The 26,312-nt window shown below is 40.8% G+C and overlaps 1 protein-coding gene across 4 annotated transcripts in view; it reads right to left on the bottom strand.

Moving 5' to 3' along the window:
* pde4ba (phosphodiesterase 4B, cAMP-specific a) overlaps positions 1 to 26,312 on the bottom strand; it is a 223,520-nt gene that overhangs the window by 142,573 nt on the left and 54,635 nt on the right. The window contains exons 1-2 of one of the 4 annotated variants that reach the window (XM_070554259.1): positions 11,136 to 11,801; positions 10,728 to 11,060 (exon numbers count right to left, since the gene is read on the bottom strand). The exons of 2 other annotated variants lie outside the window; for them this stretch is intronic. In XM_070554259.1, the coding sequence (XP_070410360.1) occupies positions 10,728 to 10,951 (224 nt within the window). In that variant the 5' untranslated portion in view covers positions 10,952 to 11,060; positions 11,136 to 11,801. Of the gene's footprint in view, positions 1 to 10,727; positions 11,802 to 26,312 lie in introns of those variants that run through there. One more of the 4 variants, XM_070554258.1, reaches the window with a different exon arrangement.

Raw genomic sequence — 26,312 nt, 5'->3', positions numbered from 1 at the left:
AGGTCAGGAGTTTCCTTCAGAATAGAATTCTGTGTGTGATCTCCTGTCCCCACGTTAACTGCGGAAATTGCTGTGTCCCAGAAATGGCCTGCAGCAAAAGTAAAACCCGATGCTATCTTTAGCGGTGTGGCGTGCCAACTCTAGAACGCACCTGAAAATTGCTGTGTCGTGGCTGGTTTGAATCCCCACCATAGACTCCATAATGGATTCTATTTGAAGCAGTGGCGTTCCGCTGCCATTCCGTACCGCTGATGCTTCCAGTGTGCAGTAGGCTTTAGAGCATGAACCAAGCTCTGTGATGATGTGTATTTTGCTAGGCGATGGGAAGCAGTACATGTCTAAATTGTTGCAAGCAAACAGTAGTTTTGTGTTTTAAGTAAGACCTTACCAACGGATGGCCTCTGGGATCAAAAAGCCCTGGGAGAGCAACCTCCAGCAAAATTACAAGCACACCAGACTCTTCATCACTGACAACGGGTGAAAAAGAAACTAAGTAGAACAACAACGTTTATGAATGGCCAGAGTTTTGTAACCTTTTGTTACAAATCAGTGAATGCATTTTGTCCTCATGGGCTCCCTTAGAAGGAAGCATGGCGTCTAATATGGCGTCACCCAGAGACTCTGACCCGCTCCCATGTATTTTTGACCCGATTTTTATGGTTATATGTTACAAAGCCACCAATATTATCCAACAACTGGGCATCACTTAAATCATTTTCAACAACATTTCGATGGATATGTCCAGAGATTAATGGTCAAAACTACACATTGTTGCGTTCATTTAACGATCCTTGGTGAACTATTTTCTTTTGTTGTGAACGTGAACTGAACTCCTTCGTATTTTTCTAAAGCCAAAACTACATCCATGGATGGGGCAGCGTACTCGCGGGAGGGAGTTGAGCTTTGTGTGAACATCAGGAGTAGATGGTCTGATGAACTGCACGATGGATTGTTTATTTAAACATCACGAACGTCATGACCGTCAGCAATCACTGAGTGGGCCAGATTAACAGAGAGGCCACTGGGAGAGCTCCCGGTGCTCCCAATTGCCAGTCCGCCACTGGTGATACTGGCACGACTGAAACAAGATCAAAGTAACAAGGCCAGACAATGTGACCATGTTCTAAAAAAACATGGCAGATCAGAGAGAAAGTTGTGTACTAGGAGATGATGATTCAGATTGGCTGACTCAGAGTCAGACAGTCAGACACCATTTCCCTTCTGGCTTGGCAAACTTGATGAATGAAGGAAATCTTTGTTTTAAACATAATAATAATAATAATAATAATAATAATAATAATAATAATAACTAAGTCATTGTAGACATTAACAATAAAATCACACTGATAATCACAAAAAAATTTAATTTTCGTATTCTGTTTGAAAAGGAGTAGGAGGAAGCTGGTGCTTATTAAATCCTAACCCTCTTTGACACATAAAAAATAATACAGTGAACTGCATTATGTTCACTGTGTTGTCATTTTTTATCTTGCCAAAAGGGAAATTTTATTTTAAATTTTTATTAATTTTTTTATAATACAGTTGACATTATAGTTTATAGAGCAATTTTTAAATCAGTTTTTAGTTGTGGCAGTTTTGGTTCCACTGTCTGATTGGCATGATTACGATGTAATTTCCTACGATGTAATTTCCTGTTTAAATAACAGTTTCTAGGGTTTACCTTTTAAGTTGCGTTATGCTTGCAGAAGATGTACAAAAATGGTATGCTTTTATATTGTCTACTAAAGTTAATGTCATCATAATCTAATTGTGATTTTTTTATTGTAAAATTATGGGTTCTAAATTATGTTTAACAAATTAAAATAAATCTAATTGAAATACATAGATTGATATGAGTAAAATCAGCAACCCCCACATTGGTTCATTAAGCAAGACTAACAGTATTTGCCTTGATTAACAAAGTAGTGTTCAAGATTTAATTGTGTTTCCTAAAGTTTTTTAATTGAGTTGAATGATTAAAAAATGTTATTCTACAAACTTAAATAAATCATTTTGAGTCAATGTAAGGATACTACGTTGATCAATGTAATCTGATTAAATTAAACCACCAAATTCCAATTGTGTTGGTTTGACATGATCAAAAATGGGTTATCAGACTTGGTTAAATTACATGGAAATAGGTGCCATGATTAGATTGTGTTCATCCAACAACTGATTTCTTTGAGCAGCTAATGCAGGAAACAGGAGTAGACAATTTTTGTGTTCAGCCTGAATGTTTAACACTAGTAACTGAAAAAAAGAATAACTAGGGATGTTCCGATCACATTGTTTTGCTTCTGATTTGATTCTGAGTCATTTGACTTTAAGAATCTGCCAGTTAGTTTATTTGCCATAAATCATCACTTGTTTAGGAAGTACATTAATAAGAAAAATATTGATATAAAGAATATATGTAAAAATAAATTATCATTTACCATTTACAATAAGAAATGTTAATATTAAAAGTAAATGCTAAATTCGCCTCGTCACTCATATTTCAAACAAGGGGCGATGCCTGTCTGACTGACAGAGGAAAAATAATAGCTGCTTCTTTCTGCGGGCAGTCAGAGAGGTGACGAAGCAGAAAGGAAATGCTCTTTTTATTCTGCTTACTTCAGCTTGTACTAAAGGAGCTTTAGTGCTCCAGTTATTAATGAATGCATGTGCTCGCCTCTGTGGGCACAAAGGAGATTCCAGCTGGTGCTTCACACTCTCACACATAGTTGGTGGTAGCGGGTTAACGCCACAGCTGGATGAAACATTCCAACCAAGACGTAATGCCTGTTGAGTTTTCCCTATAGCCAGCTTATCTCGACATTCTCTAAAGCAGCAGCAGTTGTTTGAACTCAACCAAAATGATTTTGCACCAAAAAATGTACTGAATTAAAATAAATAATCATATCATCACACGATATATAATGGGAGAGATTGGGTGGGAAGGCAGTTGCTGAAAAACGAAAGATGATGATGAGGAGGAGGAGGAATGAGCGTAGCACATAAGGAAGACAAACTGTAATTTTGGTTTTCCAAAGTTTCCTGAATAATGCCACACGGTTTCGAGGAACTCCACGCGTATGTTGAGCTCCTGAACAAAAATGCTGATTCATGCAGGCTTGTTCACCTCCAGCATAAATATAAATCCTTGTTCTGCACAACGTAAATAGGACTTCCTAGCTGGAAGTGAATGCTGCTGAAGATTTTCTTTCTTTTATAATTGAATGTTTGACTAAAACTATCAAGTCAAGCTTTTATGATCTTCTTTATGCGTCTCTACGACCAACAACATAATCAAATGCTGAATTTTTCTCATGTGCTTCTTTTATCAAAGTTTATGATTTCTTTTGTGATATTATGAGGTGCTCTTCGAGTTTAAGCAGCTGTGATCAAATAATTTCATTTTCATGTTTGGATTCACTGGCTCTGTTGGCAATGCAATAAATGCAATTGCATTAGAAAAAAGTTTATAATATATATATATATATATATATATATATATATATATATATATATATTTTTTAGTTTAGTTTATTTCAAACAAAGAAAACATACATAATTTTTTAAAAAGTACCACAAACAGAAAAAATACATATCATCCCATTTGTGTTTGAAAAGGAGTAGGCTGAAGTGGAAACTTATATATCCCTACCCCTTTATACAAGTCATTTCTACTTGTTTACTTAAATCTAACACAAAACCTACATTAAAACAAACAAAATTTCAATAATTGGGAAATTGGGAAATTAATTTTTTGAAATTCAGATTCCGATTTGTCCATAAAATGTTATTTCGATAGCAGCATTAAAGAGTTTTACTTGAAAGTAAAAAAGGGTACATTACATGCACTGGACACCTTTGAAAAGCAGCATGTTACCTACAGCGCTTTAGCTTAAACCTTTTGAGTTTTTTGTTCGTTTTATGATCTTTTGTGCCATTCATGATCTTTATTCATTTGGTTTTAACAATTTTTTTCTCATTTTAATCTTTTATATTTTAATGTATTTGTAAAGCACTTTGTGATCTGATCTGTGATAGGTGTCTTTAAAAAATACTTTACTTGCATACTAAATATCCAACATGACCTTCTCAGTGGCCTGGTGATGCATCCTGGGATTGGGAGACCAGGGTTTGAATCCCAGTTGGATCATACCAAATGGGACCCAATGCCTCCCCCACTTAGCTTTCAGAGGTTGGATTGGGGAGGTTAAACCACCAAATTGTTCCTGAGCACGGCTACTGCTGCAGCTACCTATTCATTTCAATTCAATTGAAGTTTATTTATACAGCGCCAAATCACGACAAGAGTCGTCTCAAGGCACTTCACATAATAAACATTCCAATTCAGGTCAGTTCATTAAGCCAATCAGAAAAAATTTTTCCTATATAAGGAACCCAGCAAATTGCATCAAGTCACTGACCAGTGTCAGTGACTTTACAGCAATCCTCATACTAAGCAAGCATGCAGCGACAGTGGAAAGGAAAACTCCCTTTTAACAGGAAGAAACCTCCAGAGGATCCCGGCTCAGTATAAGCAGCCATCCTCCACGACTCACTGGGGATGGAGAAAACAGAGCAGGCACACACACACACACACACACACACACACACACACACACACACACACACACACACACACACACACACACACACACACACACACACACACACACACACAGACAAGTAATGTGTCTATTGTTATACTGTGATGTCTTAGTAAATATTCTATTTGGTGAAAGATAAACTTTATTGTATTTATCCTAGTGGATCTATAATTAAACGGGTAAACTAGTAGTAGCACATCCAACGTCAAGGAAAGCAAAAAGTTATTATCAGGAGAGGGAGAAAAAGGAGGATGGGTCAAATGCAGAGATATAATTTCACCAGTGTGTGATGATGCCATGTGGGACTTTAACCTTAACCAATAAAGTGGATAGAAAAGAAATGACAAGATACAGTTGAATTCAATCTGGACTGATAGCAGTGCGTAAAAACCATGGTATAAATGTTCACCTCTGGTAAAAGAACATACAAGGAAGCTGTATGAAAACTTGAGCTGACAACCTGTCTCAACTCTTTTATTTAGAGGTAAACAGCTCACCAACACTTGAACTAACCTTCACCTTTGCTTTTTTGAACAACGCACAGATATGAAGGAAAAACGAGAACCTGAGAACTAAATCATGTCTCATCTAAACTCAAGAAATCCGTCATCTATAATGGGCTGAAAATGTTCCTCCCTGAATCCCATCTTGGCTTTGGTAACAGAACACAGACATGCCATCGTGCACGCAAGTCGTAAGGCTCACACTCGTTCACCCATCCGGAATGGTTAACTCTCTGCTTGGCTGCTTCAGCGTAGGGAGATAAAAGAGGGAGGGTGCTGAACCGAGTCATGCAGCGTGAGTAAATAAGGAGGAGGAAGAGAAGGAACAGGAGGAAGACTGACTCACTGCCAACATCATCAACCTCATCAGTGACTCAAAACGATCTGGTGTGGCTACTTCACTCTGACGTGGTTGGAAAACCGGCTCTGATAGGACAAATCCAGATGTCAACAAAAGGCAAATAATATTTGTGAAAAATTGCTAAGAATGTATACTTTGCAATATTAAAAATATGTCCAGTAGTTTAGCTGAGTAGCAATACAACATTTGATGAAACCATCCTTCATCCTGCAGCTCATTGAATATTCAAGTCCTGGCTGAGGCGGCGGGGAAACCTAGTCTTCATGGTAGGGCTATATTAAGGGGTTTTATTTGGAGATAAAACAGGGCTCCTGGGTCACTGTGAGCCCCAACATATGCTATAGAGGCTCAAAGTTATGTTTCCAATTGTAAAGAAATCTCATTCTAGGACAGCTTTAACACTTGATTTGTTTTGGCTACTCTTTGGTTTTTAGTCATCCAAGAAAAAGTGGTTCCACAAATCTAGAAAGAACATGATATATATTTAATAAAAAATCAGATTGTGAAAACCACTTTATTGGAAAAGAAATTACTTTTCTTTTATCAGAATAATAAATACATGTGAAACTACATTTCATTATGAATTATTTGGTTCTTTTGCCTATGTTACACTTATTTACTTTTCCCGGCTGACCTGTAGTCTTGCCTTGTTTAATCATTTTAAATCATCTAAAATATTACTGCACATCATACAATACATGATTTAGTAAAATGCAAGCAGGGTTATTTTTTCCCCATTTTTTTTACTAATTTACCTGTTTCTGTAAGAAATAAATGCACAGTTAGAAATAAAGTCCAGTTGGTTGGTTTTCATTTAAATTTGAGACGAAACTTCCTGGATGCAGGATGAGTTATGAGTTAGTGAAAGTTCGATCTGCAGACCTCTAATCTGTAGACTGGGTTTATTTCCTTTGATCTTGTTATTTCCCGTCTGAAAGATGCTCTACTGGTAATTGTATAGATCTCCAGTTTAGTAAATGGCTGACATGATCCAAATGTACATGTTTCCTGGTAAAGTTCAGACTCTAGGATGACATTTTTCCTGAGAAATTTGCATTGTTGTCTCAGGAGAACCCACTCCGGAGATGCAGACGAGCCTTTGAGCAAAATTCTAAATATATTTCCAGATTTTCATTTCTCACATTAGAATAAAAATGTTAAAGCTTCTGAGAATGTGTGCTACATTAAAAAAAACGGTCAAATCTCATAAGCAATGGTTCAGGTGAAACTCATCACCATGGTAACCAGGAAAGCAGTGCAGGCAGCAGGTTGCTTTCTGGTGCGCAAACACATCTAACAACTCCGTCTTCATGTTCCTCTTCAACCAGAGCCCCGTGGACTCGTTTATCCTGACTCTGAGTTTACAACTCCACCTATGATCAGCTCAGTTCCTAGAAGCAAGATGTGACTCAGTGGCCAAGCTTCACATACGTCACCTTGTTTCAGACCACAGATACACCAATGAAGAACAAAGTTGACTCTAATTCTACAAAGTGGAGGCTCGGGAAGGATTTCATAGCATGCTTTAATATAATACAAATTTCATCTGATTCTGGAACTGTTTGCTTTATTCTGAAGTGTTTCTCTTTTGTCTCTCCGTCTGTCTCCCCATCTCTTACTCAAAGAGAGCAGTTGGCGTAAACACACTGGCAGCAGCGGTAACGATAATCGTGTCCAGCCTTCCCTGACGCTCATGTAAAGATGATTTTGGGTGAGTCACAGAGGCAAGGAGAGAAAGAGCTAAATCAATAGCAGACGGGGTGTTGGACTGAACAGTGCAGCACGATGGATATTTAGGTTGACGCTAGAGCTCAAGTAAATAACCCTCTGTGAGCCCCGGCTGTGGTAAATGAGACCTGTCTTTCCATTTATCTGTCTCTTTCTCTCTCTCACACACACACACACACACACACACACACACACACACACACACACACACACACACACACACACACACACACACACACACACACACACACACACACACACACACACACACACACACACACACACACACACACACACACACACACACGCGCGCTTCCTTATCTCTGCTTCTTCATCAGCCTCTTTTGGCTCTCGCTAGCATCTCTTGACCCTTGAAAGCATCTGAAGAACGTCACATTGATGAAGGCAGAGCTCAGCTTAAACATCTCCTTGGATAAAACAAACCCATTAAATCTGCAGCTGGAGTTTCCACAGACATGCAGGTTTGATGATATTAAAATTGGTGTTGGGTAATGTCAGATAAAGGAAATGCTTTATTATGGAGAGGAAGCGCTTTCTCTATTTTTGTTCCCATTTTGATGTAGTTTCTCGTCTTTCTATTCCCATAACAGGTTCCCCACTTCCATCTCTCCTTTTAATGTGCCTTCCATGTGAGCAGAAAACAAGGCGGACGTCAGCCGGCCCATCAAACATTTACATGAACTGGTTCTGTGGAGTGCAAAAAGGAGAGGAAGGCAGAAAGAAAAGGAGAAAGGCACCAACAAGTGACGACAAGACAAGACAGCAAACCGGAGTGGGAGGAAAAGGGAGACCAGAGGGAAAGATGACACAAGAGAGATGGACAAAGAAAATGTAAAAGATGGAGACAAAGGGGAGAGGAAACGAGGGAACGGCCCTAACAGAGGAGTCATTGTCTGAGAGCCTGTAGGTCAGAAGGTCATGAGACACCAGATAAATGAAATGAGGTCAGTAATGATGGAGGAAAACAGGGAAGATAAATTCGTCTTAAACGGATGACTTTTACACTCGACCAAGTGATTTTTAAAACATCGAAGATGACAAAATTAAAAGAGATTCTGGCAACATGATGAAAAACATTCCTGAAAAGGCAATAAAGTTAAAATATTGGCCCCAATGAGGAAACATCAACTTGATCCTGAATCCAGACCTCAGTGTGAACAATCCTCAACAGAAAATACGACTTTGTCAATTGAACCGTTGCTTGTGTTGGATTTTGGAGCATTTCACAGCTTTTCTGAAAACGATCTAGTGTGAGAATTCATATTAAACTAAAGGATGAAATAAGGCTTCCTTATGACCACAAAAAACTTCCACATCCTCAGCTGCAGCTTTGCTCACCATCATTCAGCTTACAGTCCAAGCTAAAGCCCCATTAGTCATCTTCACACACTGGTGAAATGACATTTCCACATTCGAACCATCCCCGTGGCGAGCTGCAGCGGCGGCTGCACTCTGGAACTATCTGATGGTTTAAGGGATGCAGATTGGTGTTGGTGCAACTAATAGAGATGTCAATGGTCTCCTTTTTATGTGATAACTGATGAAGTACTAAATTAGGAAAGAAAACATTATTGCACAATAAAGTTTTATTTCATTCCTCTAATATTGGATGAAGAATACTAAAGGTCGTTTCTTTTGTTATAATTTTTAATAATATTCCCAAAGGTCAGGCTCAAGAGAGACGGAGTACGTGGAGGGTAAAACCCAGAAGAATTTCTACGTGGTGTTTTAATTTTTTTTATTTTAGGACAAAAGCAATGGAATTCTGCAATAGTGCACACTATTTATAACATGGGATGGACCAGTGGGAGCAGTAATTACTCTTGTATTACTCCTGCTTACTTACAATTATTGTGTTTGTGCATAGACACCAAAGCATGACCTTAGATTCACACCCGGTGCTTTGGATCTGCTCTTTTGTTTTCTATTCTTAGCTTTTTGTCCGTCACACTTAGCACACCAGACTGAGTCAGAAGATGGACCTTAATGTCTCTTCCAGGGGTGGCTCGTCGTAAACTTGCCCATTAATGGGCTCGAATGCTGCTTAATGGCTGTAATGGGTATTTTACGTGTTGCCAGTTCTCTGGATGGTAGCCCAGATGCTGAACATCTTCACCTAAATAAAAACATTATCCTCGTTTTCTTTACGTTTCCCCCAGCAGTTCCTCCCCTGAGCCCACCCAGCCCCCACCGGTCTCCCGCCGCTCAGGCGGGGGCTTTACAATGAAAGAGAGGGAGCGTAACCAGACTGGGGAGGCAGAACAAACAACCATTACATTCACAAAGGCAATATATGTGGTCCAAATCACACACACACACACACACACACACACACACACACACACACACACACACACACACACACACACACACACACACACACACACACACACAGAGAGAGAAAAGCATTTACATATATAGCTGCAAAAACACATTTTCTCAAACCATCTTGGTACATTACGGAGCAGCAGATTCATATCTAGACTCATTTCCTGTCCCTCACATCTCACAAGCAGGTGGGTTTTTTACACTTTCTGCAAACAATCAGTAAACCTGTTTTATCACTCAAATTTGGAACTAATTTCTGTCTCCTAGGTTGCCTGGTTCATCTCTCTAAAGATGGCTTCCACCTTCACAAAGAAAAATTAAATAAAACGTATCTTTAACTGCTTAATTGAAATAAAAGTCACCCTGAGCGAGTGCAGGAAACTTACACCAGCTTTTTCATTTCCCTTTAATCCACACATTACATAATACAGCAAGCCCTTCCTCTCACATCTAATACGGAGCTGTGAGAAGGGTGAGGTAGATCTGGGTGGCGGGTGGAGACGGGGCATCATAATGAAAAACTAAATCAAAGGGTTTATAGATAATAAAACTGCTAGAACTGAATAATTTGCATGAGTTGTGTGATTAGGTTGACTTTCATCAAAGTTTATGTCTCAAAATAAAATAAATGAAAACGTCTTAATACACCTGGAACTCCTTTGGTGACATATTCCAAAAAAAAAAAATCTGCAAATATCCGTTTTCTTCTTGGTGTCAGGATGAAAAAGAGAAGCATCGGGTTGTGTACCACACCTTCCACTAAAACTAGATCTGATCAGCACAAACAAGCATTTCATTTGGATAATGGGAGGCTTTAAAAATAGAGAGGAGAGGAGTGTGCTGAACGTCCTTTTATTGAGTTATGTAATCTCACCGACAAACCCTCACATTTTGACCCCCACTCCTGAAAGCTCCTTTTGAAGAAAACAGCAGTTTCTGATTTTCCCTCAACTTCACTGACTTCCCTTGTTTCCTTTTGCCTAGATCTCTCTCATCAGCTCCACTTGCATCTCTTCTTTCTCACCATCTTCCTCATTCTCTTAATTCCTCGCCCTCCACACCTGCTTATTCACATTTTCTTTTGCTTCAGCTTTTTATCTGAAATTTTCATTTACAACCAGGTAGTTTGCCCGCATGCTTAAGTCCCAATTACTAGATTTTTTCCCGGTAACCACCCACTGGCCTTACCAGGTGTGAGCCACGGTGAAGCGCCGCCTCTGTCGGATGCTCTTGTTCACCATCAGCTTGCGGAAGAGGCGCGGGGAGCTTCTTGGAGACAGTTTGGGAGACGTGGCGCCCCGTTTGCCTCCCATCACACCTGGCATCTTCGGGGGTTCCAGCTCCAGATGCATGTGCTCCTTGAAGGTTCGGATGCAGGAGTCCATCTCCACACTCAGCTCGTTGGACGACATACCTGCCTGCTCGTGCTGGGTCAGGACTATTAGTCTTCTGTCAAATTCTTACAGAAAGGGTCCAAATTCTTACCGACAAGCCAGACATGCAAAGCTGATTCCTTTTGCCCTGGGCAGAAACAGACAGGTCTCTATTATGCTGAGACAGAACCAATGGAGACGTTTAGCCAGAAGACCAGCATACCGTCTTGTTGCTTCAGTTTTTCGTGTCGCTCCCTGGAACCCTGTTTTCCTGGGGTTTAGGGATTAGCCAGCCAGCTGCCGTGCCCTCTGCCTCTCTCTTTTTGTTGACTCATGCCCCACACCTTCCTGCAGATCTTCAGTTCATCTGAGGCTCTTAGTTGAGGTTTTTCAGCAAAATCATGTCTAGGAAGAATTCCACTTCTCTCCCACCTCTGCCCCCTGACCCAGCTGTTTGGAAAGTGAACCCCCCTGCGGCTCTGTCACTGGTGGCCCCTGCTAAACGCACACCTTAGTCCCAACTCTTCCTCTCGGTCCATCCAGGTAGCTTGATGTTGGAGGATCTCCCTCATGAAATATTCAGAAGGACTGAAAACTGTTCTGTCTCCTACTGTCTTGCTCTCCCTCCATCAACCATTGCTCGACTGACCTCCTCCTCCTCCTCCTCCTCCTCCTCTGCAACAACCCCCCCACCTCTCTCTCCCAAAGGCACTCCCGGTGTGGCAGAGTGACTCTTGCGTTGCTGAGCCTCAAGTCAGTTTTCCCTTCACTCGCGCAGTCAGAGTGGAGCGTGGCGCACAGAACACAGCATGCAAGCAAATACTTTCCCCTCTGTTTCATTCAGAATATACGAAAGGAAGCCTGAGCAGGCACGCAGCGGAGGCAAGCCACGCCCCCACCAAACCCAATTGGCCGGTGGTGCTCGTGACGACAAGCGGGCAAGCACAGTAACAGGTTGCCAGATTAATAATTTATTTCTGTTTAGCTGGGATTTGCAGCAACACAGCTGATGATATTGTGACCTTTTGTGAATCTGGCAAATGGAGAAGACTGCCAAGAAGGAAAAACTATTTGGAAAGGGAGGTTCATGCAGACAACTTAATGAGGATTACAGAGAAACAAACACACACACACACACACACACACACACACACACACACACACACACACACACACACACACACACACACACACACACACACACACACACACACACACACACACACACACACACACACACACACACACACACACACACACACACACACACACACACACACACACACACACACACACACACACACACACACACACTAAAAGGTCAGCTGATTCAAATGAAAACCCTACTATGCATTTATGTCAGAATACAAGACTTCTTCAGAATAAAAGCACAGAGCAGCATAGCGTTCAGCTGCTTGCTCCGTTCATTGTACATTTTAATACAGTAGTTGCGTTTCATTTCCTGAATGGAAGCAATCCAACCATAAAATTGCTTCAGTTTGTAGAATGAAAGATAAACCAGGCTGATGTGGTCACACACAAACCCGTTTGATTGTTCTGAATAATGAAGGGAGAGAAAAGGAAGAGTGATGCCCTGAAGGTGGAAATGCCATTAAGATGATCGGGGGGGGCATCCGAGGAGGCAGAGTGACAGCGTGACGAGTGATGGGAATGTGAACACTTGCTTGTCTGCTATTGGGCTGATTTGTTTTGGTGGTGAGTCACTAGTGTTTCAGAGATATGAAAACAAGGAAAGCCATTTCACTAAATTCCTGCCAAAAATCCCTTTAGATAATCGTCTTCCAAGCTTTTCTATACACAACGAAAACATGTAATAGTTTCAGACGTCAAAGATCACAGCAGATTACAGTGATTATCACTGAAGAATGGGTATTGGTGCATGCATCACCTGGCTTTTTCTTAAATTCAGAGGGCAAATTACATTTAAATCACACAAACAGCAAAAGATACATCTAATACTTCACAAGGAAACCAAAATGACTTAAAATCCCAGGACTATAAAGTATGTGGCAAACCAATCAGCCCTATAATTTCAACCACAGACAGATAACAGGAATAACACTGATAGTGTATTTACAGGAAATTCACATTATTATAACATTTACCTCCACAAGCAGATCCGGTAAACCAGTATTTCACTGGGCTGCAGCTGCTGGAGAAAGATTGCAAACAACCTTGATGAGAGTATCCAGAATGTCACAGGACATTCACAAGCTTGCACCTATCGTAGTGACAGGACCTCTCCCCTGTTTTACTAGAATTTTGGACGTGTCAATGCCGGCTCATCTATAGGGGCCGATGGGTGCCATCCTCAATTATGTGAAGGGAGAAAAAATAAAAATTAATAAATTAACAAAAAGCTAATAAAATCTACCCAATATATAGACATATCCATCCAGACAGAAAGAAAGATAGATCAGAATTAGAATCAGAAGGTTTTATTTTTCATATGTGCGAGAAGCATAACATGAGGGAATTGCTGCAGAACTTGGTGCGACAAAAAATAAATGATGAGCAAAATTAGAATTAAGAAATAAACACAATGAAAGGATAATATAGGAAATCAACAATTAGAGATACAAATCGGTGTTGGTACTGGTCAGAGCGAGTCAGTTCAGGTGACCACACCTGCACCTGGTGACCTCATCCTAGAGACTGCTGAGGGGAACCAGAGGTTTTGGTCCGAATGGATTGGAGCCTCCTGCCAGATGAGAGCGAGTCAGAGACTGTGTCCAGGGTGAGACGGGTCAGCTGTGATCGGACCTGCATGCCTCAATGTCCTGGAGGTGTACAGATCCTGTATGGAGGGGAGTTTGCAGCCAATGACCTTCTCAGCAGAACGCACAAGCTGCTGTAGTCTTTTCAGGTCCCTGATGGTAGCTCCAGCATACCACACGGTGACTGAAGAGGTGAGGATGGACTCTGTGACTGTGGTGTAGAACTGCCTCATCGGCTGTACTGATAGATAGATGCATGTTTACAGTAAATTTGTGTCTATATGTTTTATATATGTACACACCTTTTTGACCAGTGGTCTCATCTAACAGTGCATTTTTTCCCACCACATTCACCAATCAGAAAAAGTGCCCTGAACTTAATTTAAACAGCCAATCATGTTTGGTTGAGAACTGGAGAATTTCTGACCAATCAGAATACCTGAATTTATTGTCTCTGGTGCGCTGGCTGATTGGTACAGGAAACAGCTACCTAGCATGCTCGCAGGTGCTGGATCTACTCTTCCCTCTCTCTCATTCACAAACATTCACTTTTGGTTTATGTAGACTGAGCTGAAAACTTGCATGTAGTTGAAGCAGTAAAATGTGTTTAATTGTTCTCATCTTAAATGACTATGTTTAAAACTGAATATCTACATTGATTTCTATGCCATGTTAGTACCACCTACTGGTGGAACCAAGAATTGTGCTTTTGGCATAGACATACACTCACCTATAGGATTATCAGGAACACCATACTAGTATGGTGCTTGGCCCCCTTTCGCCTTCAGAACTGCCTTAACTGGTTTTGGTGATAACCCTACCATACATCAGAGGCATAACAGAAAAAATAAGAGCAACAGTGAAAAAACACACCATAAACACACCAACAAAACCATACACAACAGTTAGAAACAGACTAGTGCACCCAAAAGACAAAATATCAGCTGGACTTAAATGTGGAGTCATTTACAAAATCCCATGCTAACTTTGAAATAAAACATACATAGGAGAAACCGGACGCCAACTCAACACACGAACAATAGAACATAGAAAGGAGTCTGAGAAAGAGGCAAGTCGAAAACACACGAGAGCAGCAAAAGAAGAAGCAGAAAGTACAATAAAGAAGTCAGCCGTAACAGATCACTGCACAAGAGAAAACCATATAATGGACTGGGACAACACAAGGACCGTAAACACCGAGCAACAGAAATACAAAAGATGGATTAAAGAAGCTATCGAGATAAGGAGACGTGGATGTGGGACCATGAACAGGGGCGATGGAGTTTACACGTTGGACCGCGCCTGGGACTGCATCGTCGGAGAGGGGAGAGCGGGCAGTAGAGGGCGACAACGTCCTCTGCTGCCCACGGATAAACGGAGAAGGAAGTGACGCCACCATCAGCGTCAGCTCTGAGGAAGTCTGCAGCCGCAGACAAAACGTAGCGACAAAACAGGTAACGACACTGTTTCTGTGTTTTAAAAAGAACGACAGCATGGAATTGGTGCCTAAAACAGCATCTTAGGCAAGTTGTTATGATAGCCCTGGTAACTTAGCAGCTAAAGCATCTACCTTTCATCATGTTTTGCCATGTGCTGATGCCGGTTTGACTCCCGGTGTCTGCAGTAAGTCAACCAGCAGGAGCAGATTTCATATTTTTATATTTTAGTTTCATTGATTATTTTCTGAAAATTGTTTGCGTCTTTAAAGATCTTTGGATTTGGTCATTCTACGTAGTATTTTAGTTGATTTACTCTGCTCACCTCACATGGACTCACACTGTCTAAACAAAAAAAGTAATTAATAAATAAATAATTAAATAAATAAATTTGGCCTCATAAACAATTAACAAATAAAGGTTTGAAAACACACACTGAACTCACACAGATGCTCTGTATGAAAAGGGCCAAAGCCGCCACCACCTCTTGTGGAGGCTGAGGTCCTTCGGAGTTAATTCTCAGCTGTTAAAATCCTTTTATCACTCTGTGGTTGGCTCTGTTATCCACTCTGCTGTGGTCTGTTAGGGTGCAGGCAGCTCCGACTGAAACAGGAAGAAACTGAACAAGCTAGTTCACAACGCTAGCTCGGTTCTGAGCTGTCCACTGAATTCAGTTGAGGAGACGTGTGAAAAGAGGATGCTGGGGAAGATGACCTCCATCTTAAAAAAACTCCCACCCACTGCATTCCACTGTGGAGACCATGGACAGCTCCTTCAGAGGCAGGCTGAGACATCCCAGATGTTTAACAGAATGCTACCTTAGGTCATTCAGCCCCTCTGCAGTAAGAGTGTATAACTCTTCAGTTTAAGCTGTACTGGCATTATCCTGGTACACAATGATATCAACGTAATACTCAGTATGCGTTCAATAGTCGTGCAATACCCGATTTACATAGTATGTCTGTGTCCCTTTCAGTATGCTGCATGGTTCTAGAACTCAAGTTCTTCATTTTTTTGTTGTAGTTTTTAAGGTTGGTTTATGCTCGACGCGTCCGCGAGGTCCGCACGGCTCCTCGCGGAAATGTTGCGTCATTTTGTGTCATTTTAACAACCACGCCCCTCCGCCGCGCCTCCGCACGGCCCAGAATTTCCGCAACGCGCACCTCGGAAAATTTCTAACCACGTGGACGGACGGATGCGGAAAAACATGGCGGACCGGCAAGAACTAGTACGGCAGAGGTTCGTAAATACAGACATTTGTATGATTCAGCTCTCAAAGATCACCGTGATCAACATGTTGTTAATAATTCTTGGAGAGAAATAGCTCGCACTGTCGGAAAAGACGAGAACGCTGCTAAAAATGCTGAAATGCCATGTTGTAAACAGTAATTTCTACTTCTACTATGGTGTAGTGTTGGATGCTTGCCGTAGAGCTCCATGCTGCCCCGTTCAGTTTGAGAGAATATTGTCTCACCGCAGAGACGAGCCACACGAACCATAAAAACACTGCGAGTTGTGAAGCGCGTTCCAGCCGCGAGCCGCATCACCGCGCGGAAAGTGAATGCGTCAAGCATAAACCAAGCTTAAGTGGTCGAAGGTTACATTACTAGATTACTGCCTATGTGTATTTACATGTACTTCTGTTATTATTTTTCTTCAAATTATTCTCTTAAGTGTTGGTGCTGCCGCTACAGGTGAATATACCCACTGTGGGGGTCAATAAAGTCTATTAGTCTATTCTATTCTATGATTCTGGCAAGTGTGGCTAAAGAAGAAGAAAAAAGTTACTGCCAAGGATCGAACCACTGCAAAACAACATGCCAGCTATTTATTCTAACCACTGGACTATCAAGTTTGTTACAAAACAATAGTCACCTAAGACGAATGACAGAGGTTTTCCGGGCGTGTTCTGTCCCTAATGCAGAAGCAATTTGTTAGAATATTCACTCGAGTACAGGTGGAGGTTTAAAGCAGTCATCTGTGACATGAAGGTCCCATTTTAACTGCAGCATGAAATGAACCACTCTATGCCTCGGAACTTGAGAAAGGTAGGTATTAGTGGTCTACTTCAACGGGAGGTAGGTTTCAGATCAGAGACCAACTTTATGGGAAGGGGAAAGTCCTGATGACACACTTAGTTTCTATTGTTGCATTTGCAGGCCCTTCCCAGAAAACAAAATCAGAAAATTTGCATCTGAGACAGGCAAATGAATGATTGCAGCGAAAAATAGGTTTGGGGGTATTTTCATGAGGAAATAACAATAGCACATGGTAAAAAGCTCCAAAATGTGGATTTTCCATGATATAGCCCCTTTAAGACACAGAGGCAGAAAACTCAAGCTGGAAAACAAACTAATGTAAAAATAAACTAAAGGACAAAAAGGAATGTTATTTACTGAAGTTGCACACCTGGTGTTTTACCTGTAAATTTGATAATTGACTATCTGTTAAACAGTTTATTCAAAGATAGATAAATGATTATTTTTGTAGTAATTTGAATTCTTATTATGGACTTGGACAAAAAATGCTTTCACGTAAAACCGTCAAGAACTTCCTTCACCAGCCACCACTGGAACATGTTTAAGACATGTGTAAGATATATGCCCTCTATTATTGTCATAGAGTTTTGAAGAACAAGAAGAAACAATCGTTTGCGTAGCGCCTCTCAAGATAAAAATCAGCTGCTTCACAAGAACAAAATGCATTTAAAAATACATAAAAGTAAAAATAATTAAAAAATATAAAAATGAGAAAAATTTAAAATGAGAGGAAAGGAAAAGAGAACTTGAATAAGGGGTGACAAGAGTTTTGGTGCATCTCCAATCAATTTAGTTCGAAAAGTGTAAGAAATGTAGCCACATTGCAACAAAAAGCTTGACCAGTCTCATGTTGAAAATTTGTTATATGAACATTTTCTTCATGATTCCTAAAAAATGCATATAGTCACCAACAGTGGGATAAACATCGGCAGTTCAAGGTTTAAGGTTCTGATGTAAAAGTCTATGCCAAGTGGCCAAATGTAAACATAGGGAATAATCGCTGCACACGACTGGGTGTGTTTTAGTGCAACCTTGGCTGATGGACATGGATTTAGTCAAAAATAGGCAACATAAAAAAAAATACTTTAATTGGACCAGAAAACTTTTTCAATAATCTTATAAACTTGGTCCTTGTGGGAATTCTTACCGACCAAGCACCAAATAGCACATTATGACATTATAAATTAGCCCCTGAAGCTAACTCCAGTAACAGGCAGCTTAGTGTTTATGTACATTTTTCTCTGTGATTAGATTTGGGTCTATGATTTGGGGCATTTCCATTAAATCATCTGGAAAACTCCTACAATAAGTAGCATTTCATTACTGGAAAATGATTGTAGTCAAGGGCGTAGGAACCGGGGGGATGTGTCCCCTCCAATATTGGACAAACACGCATTTGCGCTCCCCCAACCCCCACCCCGTGGGGCTTAAGAATAAAATAAATTCTGTACATGCTTCCTTAGAAATATTTGAAAAAATAAGTGTTAAACTCTGCATTGTGGTGCATTTACTGCAATTTTGGCCACGGTTTTTTCTTTTGGCCATCTGAAAAATAGTTAAGTTCCAGCTGTTGTTGTGAGTGAATTATTTCTTTTTTCTTTTTGTCAGAAACAAACAGATTTTTCAGATTGTTGGTCAGCATTGTTGTCTGATGTAGTTTAAAAATATTCTGATAAGTCATATAAATTCAGACTGAATATTCACAGCTTCAGTCTTGTATTAAATCTGTTTACACATCTCTACCTTATGTATAAGATAATATATCCTACATTCATATTATTAAATAAAAATGAAACAGTACTAACACAAAAACAGCTTTTTTATTTAATGAAACGTCTACGTTGGCCAGTAATCAAACCTGGATCTGGCTGATGGGGAGCCTAAGTCTCTTCCCCTTCTGGTTGGCTCATGGGTCCCCGATCAAAGAAAAAATGTTAGTGAACTGGGCTATAAAACTTATTTTCTTGTCTTTCTGACCTTTGCCTTACGCCCCGAGTCACATCTGTGAGGCTTTTCATATCCTAGAGTTTCACAGTCTGTTTTCTATCAGAAGCTAACGCAGGAGATTGGTGTAGGAGACTATTTTCATGTTCAGCCTGCATGAAAAACTCAGAGTGACCCATTACAATCAGAAATAATCATTAAATGTTTTTTCAGTGATGCTGACCTGTATATTGACCTATTGATCTACAACAGATTTGTTAGATTTCCAAAATGTGTCCCCCCCCCCCCCCCCCCCCCCCCCATATATTAAACTCATTCCTACGCCCTTGATTGTGTTTTCAAAAGTTTCCATCAACATCATCAACTTAGGATGACCCATTTATGTGCAATAACGAACTGGAACACTTCCCGTTTTTGTCTTCACAAATAAGACATCTTCACTACTTTAAAAAAAAATTCCTTTTAAAGAAAACATCCAGGAAGCGTAAACGAGGACTTATTCTTAAATCGTGCTAACAGCAGTAGAATTCTAAATAATTCATCGAATAAACTATAAAAATTGCAGCAGCCTTGAGCCTTTTCTGCTTTGCTGTGCTTTGCTTATTGGGCTTGACTGTGCTGACTCCAGCAGAGCTTCAAACTGATTCATGTAGGATCTGGTACTGTAACAGCACCGTCAGCAATAAAAATATCAGAAAAAGGCATGCTACTTTCACATCAAAATATTTTGTTTTTCACTAAAAATACATTAACATTAACAATATATTTTTATGCATTTCTAACCATCCTGATCTGTAATCAGTGAAATAATCTAGGGTTTCCTTATTATCGGACTTCCCTCAGTGAAGCGTGTGTGTGTTGGCTAGAACCGGATCTGCGTTGACGTGGAGAGTGTATGGGTCAGTTGGAGGTACTGGGGAGAGCATGGGATGGATTTAGGTTTTGAGATGAGAGCCCTTTAATGTAGAATCTTCTGTTACATAAAACTCTCTCCTTCTTGTTTCCCCTGTCACACTCCATCTTTCTCAGATAAGTGAACACAATCCTGCTCTGTGGCCTAGATTATCAGACCTGTGCTCTTCCACATAAAATATACAAGTATCAAAAACATGAAGATTGCAGGAAATTTAACAATCATACATTCTTGAGAGAAAAGTAAGCAGAGCCAATAATAAAAATAGAAAGTGTGTGTAAATAAGATTATAACAAATGCAGGTTTAAACTGGTCTGTATGATGTAAGAGAGCCTGTTAGAGATGTTACAATGTGTGCTAGCTTTAAATAAAGACAATGTGATGCCTACTGTCCCAGATTTCTGTTTGGGTTGTCTGAGTTTATTCAGACAAAAATAAGACACCAACTTAGTCAGCTCAGAGTTTAATGCTCTAAAGCTTCAGGTTTATTTCTCACTCATACTCAGTCTTAAGAGCATTTTCACGTATCCACCAAAAACTATAAAAGGATTCTACTTAAAGCTGTTTTTCCATTTCTGCAGAACATTCGATTGAAATGCACCATAACTTTTTGCTCACACACACATTTAAAGCTAGATGATACCACACACACACACACACACACACACACACACACACACACACCTCATAAGTATTAACTGAAAAGCCTCAATAATGCAAACACAGCCAATGTGCGTAATTTGTCTGCCTTGTTTGCTAAAGTAAAAAGAAAAAAGTGTCAGATCCACCATCTTCCTGCTGGCTGTGTGGATTTTACCAACACCCACACAAAAGCTGTGGAGAGGGCAGAAAGTACTTGGAATGCAAACTAACCTGCATTATCCTGACTTTAGGTTTAAAGCCACAAAGCACCATATTTATTCACACAGACATCTTTGATCATTGGAGTAAAACACTTCTGGCTTTCTGAGAGAACGATGACTAACATTCATCCATCCAACCAATTTCTTCTGCTTGGCAGGTCACTGGGGCAGGATTTCAGACAGATTGATAGAGGTTTTGGATTCATTTTTCCCCTGTTAAGAGGGGTGGTGCCCCCAAGGCATATCCACGGATATCCTAATTACGTAATAAATCGGTAAATATTTCCATATTTACGAATTTATTGATGAATCTAAAAAAGTAAGTAAAGCTTACAAATTATTCGTTGGCTAATAATCACAACACAGTGGTATTGTGGACTACCCGATACGGCAATCAGCTGTGAGCATTTAGGAAGTACGACAACAAAATCTGTCACTGACATGCATCTTGTGCTCGTGATTAATTGCACTATAGATATTACAGAAATGGATAATGTAGTTGTGGTAGAGATGATTATTTTTATATATATTTTGCAGCATTTTAGAGCAAATAAACTTAAATAACAACTCTAGATGACAGAAATGGAAAAACAGCAAGGTTTTACATGAGGCTCAGTGATGTTACCGTGTGTGTCATCCTCCCATGTCCATATTTGTTCTGTCTTCACTGTTAATAAAGACTAAAAGCAAACATGAATAAGCCGTCCATCTGCCTCTTTTTATGTGCTAAAGTTTTGTAAATTGAAATTTCATATGAAGCTAAAGGAGACTGCTCTCTTCACAGCCCAAAGCAAACAAAAGAGAATGAAACAGAAGCTAAATGTGGCTCAACGTGACATCAAATATTTACTGTTGATACACAACCCTCCACAGGTCCGAGGCCACTGATGGGCCACCAAAGACAACGTTAGGTCAGAATTAATTACACGCTGCTGAAAACATGCATGCTGGATCTTCCACAGATAAATGAACATAGGATGACAACAGCTAGATGATGTTTGTCAGCAGTGGAAGTGTGAAAACATATTTACTATCTAAACCAGAAATGTGACAGAAAAGTGTTTTCATTTAATTTTCCCCATCTTAAAAAGCTGCTTACCTTTAAAACTAGTTAATCTATTTTCTATCAGTAATTATGACAAAAAGACCGTATGTGCAAACTTGATCCACATTTGCAAATTCACCCCAACACAAATCAGTTTCCCGGCCATTTACAAAAATCCTGATTGTAAAGGAGCAAAAGGGGCTTTTCTCTGCAGCAAAACAAGCTTGAGTGGCAGAAACACACCCAGAAACACACACACGCACACACGCACACACACACACACACACGCACGCGCGCGCACACATACACACACACACAGATTCAGAATCAGTCTGAGCTCAGAAACAAATGTGTGCATCAGCAGGAAAAATAATTGAATCTAAAAATAACTTCTTCCTCCCTCCCTGCCCCAGACATCAACACAACCACTTCATCAGTAAGAAGGATCACGAGGAAGAGACGTGTTCCCAAAAATAGAATAAATACACCTGATAACCCGATCACATACAGACATCTACCAGCTCAAGACTTCACGAGGAGGAAAGAGTAATCAGACGTGACAGCCTGCAAGCTTCTGTTAACTATTTACATTTTGCAGCGGTGATGCTTGACAGGACTCTTGATCCGATAAGGCCGCAGGTGCTTTGCGCCATACAGGTGGACTCATGTTACATCAGCCTGAGCTAAGAGGTTAACACAAGAGGACCAGCAGCACTGACACCAAGTTTACTGGGATTCAAACCTGGTGGTCAGGGCCTGATGTTCTCACACCACAGAGCCCGCTGTTAACAGGAGAAACATAGATTTCTTTTCCAAATTAATGAAGTCAATCCAAGTCAATGATCATGTAAACATGCGATGAGTCATAAGGTGTGATTCAATTTGCTTCTAGTACAAATAAAAGATGAACCCTTTTCAGATAATTGTGTGTCATTCTTTCGAATAATATGTCCACTGTTCCTCTAATTTCACTTCATTTCTGATCCTAGTTTGTGCATCCAGGCCGGTGTTACCACACTGCTCCCTGCTGGTCTTCTTAAAAACTGCTTATATATTCATCTTTTTTTAACCTGTTTTGTTTAGTCGTGCTCAGTCGATGTGTGCTGTGGATATTTTGGGGCCGGCATCTAAATGTTTTTTGCCTTTTCTACTAGCTGCAACGTCACTAATAACAGATGCACAACATTTCTGAATCTCATCAGTCTTTCAACACTGAATTTATTCAACTCTTGACTCTTAATTTTGTGCAGTGCAGAGTATTAAAATCATTTAACTAAAGTTAGTAAAACAAATTAATTAACAGACCTAGTATTAAAAAAACTGGAAAATAAAAGCTAATGTCAGATGGCAATAATGTTTCAGAAAGGACGTTATTCAGGAACATAAATACACAAATAAATGCAATTCTGCAGCAGCACCGGACGGCCTTTAAATGGGCTTTATTACAAAAGATGGTAAGTGTTGACCGGATAAATCAGCTGACTGGTATTTATCAGGCTATTCCTAATCTGAAGCGTGTGAAACAGTTGAATACTAATTACAGTTTTTGTCGATTGCTAAAACGCGTTTTTCAAAACTGCACACACAAAACCCCAAACATGACACACAAATTCCTAAACCGTGGCTTTCCTTTGCAACAAAACCCTGCCACCACATATCGTAACATGTTCCCAAAATGGAACACGTGTTTTCATTTGGTAAACACAGCCACATTTTCACATGACACACACACACACACACCATTCATTGCTCAAACACAAGAAGCCTTTGGGTGAACACTACCAAGCATGGAAAGAACACTGAAGAGCAAAACTGAAAACACAACTGTCTAAATGGAACACAGTGAATCACACACTGAATGTATGACAGTGCCCACTTTTCTCTGAGACGAACATTAGACATCACACAAATTTTGAGACAAAACATTTTACTTTTCCGCCCCCCCCCCCCCCCCCCCCATACATTTTGAGACAACAGATTTTATTTTTATAGTCAACCCCCCCCCCCCCCCCCACCCCCTCTCAGGCCTCCGGTCTCTGTCTGGCCAGAGGGCCTCATCAACATCCTCCTGGTCCAAACAGCACTGGAAGTACCGCCTCGAGTGCCTCGTGAAGCCCTGACAGGCCTCAAAGGCCACATCTCTACAAGCCTCCTCCATGGCTTGAACCAGGAGGACCTAGCTCTTTGGATTCCTTTCGTACACCTTCCACCTCCAGGCTGAGAAAACCTCCTCACTGGGATTGAGGAAGGGGGAATAAGGTGGAAGGTATAAAATGGAAAACTGTGGGTGGTCCTGAAACCACTCATGCACCTGGGTAGCCTTGTGGAAACTTATTTTTATGCTGCAGTCCCTGATTGCAAATTGCTCGCCAGACCCGAAAGTTTAGAGATTTGAATATTTGTGTGTTGTTGATTGAAGCTTTGAGAATTTATGTGAGAAGTGTGTGTAAACCTGAAAATTGTGTGCAGCGTTTTGACAGCAAGTTAATGTGAAATTGACATCAGAGTGTAAAGAAGGAAAATCAGAGTTCTAGTATGATAAGGAAATCTTAAGTAGAGATTAATTGAGTCAAGCGACTGGGAACAGAAGTAGAGGTTGTGAAAATTGTGCCTCATTTTTGCTTTTTGAGTTTTAGCAGTCGAAAAAAACTGTTAATTATTTGTTTTAGTGCTTTAGTTCCTCACATTTTCACATCAGGTCCTTGGACCAGAATTAGACAAGAGCTAAAAAGGATGAAAACATAGCGATTAATAACATGCAAATTAAAATTTGACTAATTTAGAAAATAAATCATTTCATGTCAACATTTGTAACTTTTTAAAGGTCTTACTCATATTTAATTAATTTACTGTGTGTTATAGTTCAATAAATGCCTGGTTAGTGGCTCTATGGCTCCCGTTTCAGGGGGTAGACATGTGTCAGAAGAGGAGGGGGGTCAGTATTATGAGTCTTACACATTAACACTGATGATATGCATACATCTCGCCTCTTCTTGCATTTTCTGCTGTTAGTGATGTTTTGTTGAGGATTAAAAAACTTAATTGCTAACATGTTTGGAGGATCATCATATGTGGATTTAATTTGAATTAAATATCAAAAGCAGACCGGGGTGGTGGTAGTCCTGTTTAACACGGGGGACAGCAGGATGTGTTCCCACTACAGGAGGATCACGCTCCTGAGCCTCCCTGGCAAGGTCTATTTGGTGGTTCTGGAGAGGAGGTTCCATCAGAATGTCAAACATCAGATTGAGAAGGAGCAACATGGTTTTCATCCTGGGCCAACTCTATACCCTTAGGGGGGTCCTGGAGGGAGCGTGGGAGTTTGCCCAACCAATCTATGCGTGTTTTGTGGATTTGGAGAAGGCATTCAACTGCGTACCTCGGTGGGGCCCTGTTGGGTGTACTCGGGGTCTTGTTCGTGAGTGAGGGAAAAATGAAGATTGATAGGCAGATTGGTGCTGCGTCTGCAGTGATGCGGGCATTGTACCGGTCTGTCGTGGTGAAGAGAGAGCTGAGCTGAAAAGTGAAGCTCTCATTTTACCGGTCGATCTACGTTCCTACCCTCACCTATGGTCATGAGCTTTGGGTAATGACTGAAAGAACAAGATTGCAGATACAAGCGGCTGAAATGAGTTTTCTCTGCTGGGTGTCTGCGCTCTCATATTTTGAAGGGTTTTTTTTTGGCCATCTAGATGTTTTAAAAATTTGTCAGCCAGTAATTCTTTAAGATCTATTACCGTAAATCCTCTAATACAGGCCGGTATTCAATTAAAGGTCGGGTCTCCCATTTTGGCCGGTGTCGGAGTCGGCCGAGGTGAATAATGGCCGGTCTCTTATTGTGGCCGGGTGGAATGTGGTAACAAGCAAGTACGGGGGGCGGTTGTGTCATCGTCTCACTTTTGATTTGCCAGTGATAAACCGCGAGGGTAACTTTAACCGTGCGGAGACGAAGAGGAGGCGAAAATTTGATATGAAGTTCAAAGAGAACGTGCTGATTATGCTGCAGAACACTCTGGGGAGCAGTAGCAGGGGTTGTATGAACTAGTCGACTTCACTATAGTGACTTTTTATGCATGTCGTCGACTAGTCGCTGTTACGTGATAATGACCGGCAAGATGCAGCCCTCGGAAAAGACAGCAGCCTGCTGTCAGCAGGTGACAAGCTCCTGCGCTCGGGGGGGTGGGGGGGGGGTGGGGGGGCAACGCGCTCTGCCAGAGCGTCGGTACTGACACGCAATCGTTCATGTCGGTTCATTTCCTTTAATGTTTTCTGTCTTTTATTTGCGCCTGATGTGTTTCGCTGCTGTGGAGCGGGGCACATCACCTTGTCCTCCGACGCACTGATCACTGATGCAGCCGCCAAGCAGGGAGCACTCTGCTGTTTTTGCGGTCGGTAGATCTGCCTCCTGAGCACGGCCACAGT

The sequence above is a fragment of the Nothobranchius furzeri genome, chromosome 8 (genome assembly GCF_043380555.1).
Source record: "Nothobranchius furzeri strain GRZ-AD chromosome 8, NfurGRZ-RIMD1, whole genome shotgun sequence".
Taxonomy (NCBI): Eukaryota; Metazoa; Chordata; class Actinopteri; order Cyprinodontiformes; family Nothobranchiidae; genus Nothobranchius; species Nothobranchius furzeri.
The sequence above is the reverse complement of the archived record's forward strand: the minus strand, read 5'-3'. Positions and strand labels throughout refer to the sequence as shown.